This window comes from Sinocyclocheilus anshuiensis, unplaced genomic scaffold (assembly GCF_001515605.1).
Source record: "Sinocyclocheilus anshuiensis isolate Anshui unplaced genomic scaffold, SAMN03320099.WGS_v1.1 scaffold283, whole genome shotgun sequence".
Taxonomy (NCBI): Eukaryota; Metazoa; Chordata; class Actinopteri; order Cypriniformes; family Cyprinidae; genus Sinocyclocheilus; species Sinocyclocheilus anshuiensis.
Genome location: NW_015549605.1, coordinates 5,867,942 through 5,872,787, shown reverse-complemented (window position 1 = coordinate 5,872,787; position 4,846 = coordinate 5,867,942). Strand labels below are relative to the sequence as shown.

The 4,846-nt window shown below is 38.0% G+C and overlaps 1 protein-coding gene across 1 annotated transcript in view; it reads left to right on the top strand.

Moving 5' to 3' along the window:
- The window catches only part of LOC107658963 (crystal protein), a 13,884-nt gene extending 12,483 nt beyond the window's left edge, over window positions 1–1,401 (top strand). Inside the window, exon 8 of the mRNA XM_016447708.1 lies at window positions 946–1,401. Coding sequence (XP_016303194.1) covers window positions 946–1,401 — 456 coding nt within the window. The remainder of the gene's footprint in view (window positions 1–945) is intronic.
- Window positions 1,402–4,846: the final 3,445 nt, after the last annotated feature.

Below are 4,846 nucleotides of genomic sequence, written 5' to 3'. Positions count from 1 at the left end.
AAATTCAGCTTTGATCACAGAAATAAATTACATTTCACAATATATCCACTTAGAAAACAGCTATGTTAAATTGTAATAATATTTCACAATTTTTACTGTATTTTAATCAGTGTTGGGAAGGTTACTTTAGAAATGTAATAGGTTACAGATTACAAATTACCATATCTAAAATGTAATAAGTAGTGTAACTATTTCGGTTACTTTATTAAAGTAATGTAACTAATAACATTTGATTACTTGTTTTCAACTATTAATCATTTTCAAACATGTAAACCAGGCAGGATTAACATTACAGTAGTATTCAACACTGATTACTGTCACTTTCGAAATCCTTCAGCACTTGAATTAAGATTATAATAATTTAATTTTAAAGCACAGCCACCACAAAATCAGACTTACTTTGAGATCATTCTGAGGTTAAATGCAGATTTAAAACCAAACAAGATATAGTTTAATAGCTATGATACTGTTTTTGAAATCAAATAGTTACGATAGGAAACACTGCATGGCATCTAACAATGGCTTGGGAAAAAAAAAACAGTTAATCTTAAAAAATAAAGCATATACACAAACCCAAATAAGACATTAAACAGTTATTGAATAAGCAAGTGTCCTATTTGAACTATTCTAAACTCCTGAAGCACTGGTGTCTCATATTTTAGAGCAGTCAATGCAATTTATGAAAGAAATCAATTAAATCTGTATGTGGATGTGTGTGAAAACAAAATCAGATGTAACCCCGTTTGTAATCGTTAACATTTTCATAAGTAACTGTAATTTAATTACACAATTTTTCTCAGTAACTGTAACTGATTACAATTACATTTATTTTGTAATTAAATTACGTAATTTAGTTACATGTAACTAGTTACTTCCCAACACTGATTTTGATCAAATAAATGCAGCCTTGCTGAGCGTAAGAGACCTGATTCCTTTACCTTTCAGATTGTGACTGACTACATCTTCCTGTGTCCGTCGCGGAGGTCGGCTCGCGCCGGCGTGGCGTCTGGGAGCTCGGTGTGGATGTACGTGTTCGATCACGTGGCGAGCGATCCTGGCGTGTGGTCGGGTCTGACGTTCTGTTACCGTCACGCGTGTCACGGCGCAGAGCTGCCGTTCGTGTTTGACTCGGCGCCGGTGGCGAACCTCAGCATGACTCCGGCGGAGCGGCTGCTGTCCAATCGGATGCTGTGTTACTGGGGCGCGTTTGCTCACACCGGCGACCCCGGATCTCACGCCGACTCCAGCGCGTTCTGCCGACAGCAGCGTCCACCGGCATGGCCGCGCTACACGGCTAACAGCGGCTGGCTGATCATGAACCTCACGCTGCATTCACACGCGCAGACCGGATCGATCGAAGACATCTGCGACTTCTGGGACACGCTGGGAATCTATCCATAGAAAGAACAGATTAAAGGGATAGTTCAGCCAAAAATGAAAGTTCTGTCATTAATTCCTCACCCTCATGTCGTTCCAAACCCGTAAAGCCCCGTCCTGCGGGAAAACACTGATGTGATCTGAACACAGAGTCGCGTGTCTTCACTCTCAGATCCGCAGACGGCGGCGTCATGTCCGGCTGCGCAGACGGCGAGGACAGCTGCGCGGTTGCCATGGAGACTGAGGAGGTGCAGCCGGGCGAGCGCAGCATGGGCGAGCTCCCCGAGGAGGTGCTGGAGTTCATCCTGTCCTTCCTGTCGCCCTACCAGGAGCACAAGACGGCCGCGCTGGTCTGCAAGCAGTGGTACCGCCTCATCAAAGGTCCGCTGGTTCTAATAATCGCTGTAACGATCATGCAAACTGTAAAGCCCCGTTCACACTAGGGTTGGCAATCGAAAATCGATTCAGATTCCAGAATCGGATACTAAGCTCAGGAATCGGATACTTGTTGTCAAATTAAAATTTAGATTCCGCTTATCGATTCCTATGCGCTTTTTCCTTCATCTGTGAGGAGCTAGCAATCTGCCAGGACCTTGCTCGCTAATCTAAGCACTCCAAAGTTTGGCTACGTTTGCGATCAGAAGCCAAAAAAGCTCAGTACAAGCTTTGGCATGTGTGATCAGTGTTGTGATTACGTGGTTCATCCGTGCAGCGTACGATCACACCAGTGTGATTTGAACATTTAAATCTGCGTTCACGGAGAACTGGGATAAAAGTTTATAGTTCAGATATAAACTCACGATTAAAATAGAGTAAATCACCTTTTGAAAGTAATCTGACGCTTCAAATGAAGATTTATGGATTACAGTGTTACGCCAGTAGGTGGCGAAAAGGAGCTGTTAAAATGTATTTGTCTTTGAATCATACAAGAGATTCGTTCAAGAACGCCGGTTCATCCAGTAATGATTCAAGTACATCTTGAGTGAGTCATTGAATCATTCATAAATTACATGCCTGTTGTAGCCTGTTGATTTCTGTTCATGGTATTCAGCTCCAATAAATGGTTTGCAAAAAAGACACGCAGGATAAATATTTGATATCATTATTTAATCACATTGGAATCGAAACTGAGAATCGGAATTGATAAAATTCAAACGATACCCAACCCTAGTTCACACCAAGAGCGATAACGATATTAGCGTCCATGCCAGAGGACGATATCGTCTGTTTATTCTAAGTGCACGCGCGTCTGCCTCTTTAAATTCTCCAGCTCGTTACAGCAGGATGGATTCTGATTGGCTGTCAGTGTTTGTATCGTTCATCAGCTGGAAAAAAATCGTTCTGGAAGTGATTCCAACTATTTTGTCTCTCTGTGCCTATATCGTTATAGCTGTGGTGTGGACTCTGCTATTCCTTAATATCGAGAACAAATTTTAGAACTATATCTTTATCGTTATCATGCTTGGTGTGAATGGGCCTATACATTTTGTACCCAAAGAAAACAAAAATAACGACTTTATTCAACAATTCGTCTCCTCCGAGTAACCCTACAGCGCCATTTTGGAGAGTATCACATACGTAAACAACGTATGCTGCTCTGTGTCAGCGCTATAGGGTGACATGGAGGAGACGAATTGTTGAATAAAGTCGTTATTTTTGTTTTCTTTGCGCACAAAAAGTATTCTCGTAGCTTCGTAAAATTACGGTTGAACCCGTGATGTCACATGGATTATTTTAACGATGTCCTTGCTACGTTTCTGGACGTTAATCGTGTTAGGACCCTTGCTGTCTATGGGAGGGTCAGAGAGCTCACAGATTTCATCAAAAATATCTCAATTTGTGTTCCTAAGATGAACGAAGATCTTACGGGTTTGGAACGACATGAGAGTGAGTAATAAATGACAGAATTTTCATTTTTGGGTGAACTATCCCTTTAAGGCTAGAAGGGATACAGCTGTGGCTACTGGGCATGCGCACATCAATATAGCGTAATTTTTGTCACACTGTACAACAATAATTACTATTTTTGCATTATTGTAAGGGGTAGGTTTAGGGTTGGGGTAGGTGTAGATGTTAATAAAACAATCTAATAGATAGAAAATTAAACTTCATTGTTAGTTTCCGGTCGGAGCTGTATCCCTTCTAGCCACAACCAGAAAAACACGAGAGCTCACTCATATCTCATCTGTTTCTCATGGACTGACTGTACAGTCAAACCAAAATGTATTCAGACATCTTCAACTTTTCTCACATTATCACAGTTTATTCGCTATAGTTTAGAAAATGGTAATAAAATATGACAAGAGCTCAGAGTTAAACTGTGTCGGAACAAATTCATCTTGATAATGTTAGGTAACTTTGATAGAAAGGTATGTAATGAAATAGGTTGAATAGCTGTTAGCTGTTAAATTTAAGCGGACAATTAGATTATACCGATTTAGGCCAACTAATTACCAAGCAATGCTTAATTTTGTTCAGTCTGTGGTGTAAAAAGGTCACATTAGCAATTAAAGAAAAAGCACTTAAGCAAAACATGCTCAGGTCAAAGTGTCTGAATAATTTTTGGTCCCAAATTTTTATCAATTTTACTGGTAGTCCACTGTATGAAGAATTTTTGGGTATAATATATCACAGTTTACTTTATTTTGCTATCCTCGCTTACATAAATGAACTATAGTGTCCTGCACCCACTAGTAAAAAAAAAAATATAAAAAATTGTATCTGGTGTCTGAATCATTTTTGTTTTGACTGCATTTGTGTATTGTTTTTCAGTGCAAATACCTAAACATTTATAGTGCTGTCACAAGATTAATCGCATCCAAAATAAAAGTTTTAATTTACATACTATGTGTGTGTGTACTGTGTATATTTATTATTTATTTATAAATACACACACATGCATGTATATATTTTGAAAATATTTACATGCATATATTTATATAAATATATTTAATATATAAGCATAACATTTTTCTTAAATATATACGTGCATGTGTGTTTATTTATATATACACTACCAGTCAAAAGTGTTTGAACAGTAAGATTTTTAATGTTTTTTTTTTTTAAGAATTCTCTTCTGCTCACCCAGCCTGCATTTATTTGATCCAAAAAACAGCAAAAGCAGTAATACTGTGAAATATTTTTACTATTTAAAATAACTGCTTTCTATTTTAATATATTTTAAAATGTAATTTATTCCTGTGGTCAAAGCTAAAATTTCAGCATCATTACACGGCAATTTTTGACTGGTAGTGTACATAATAAATATACACCGTACACACACACACACTTATTACGTAAACAAAAACTTTTATTTTGGATGCGATTAATCGCGATTAATCATTTGACGGCACTAATTCTTAAATGAACGTATATTTAATTAAGTAGCAAAATGACTAAAGTCTTGTTATAAAGTCTTGTTTTCTGAAAAATTTGTGCTTAAAACAAGAACAAACATATGCCAATATCT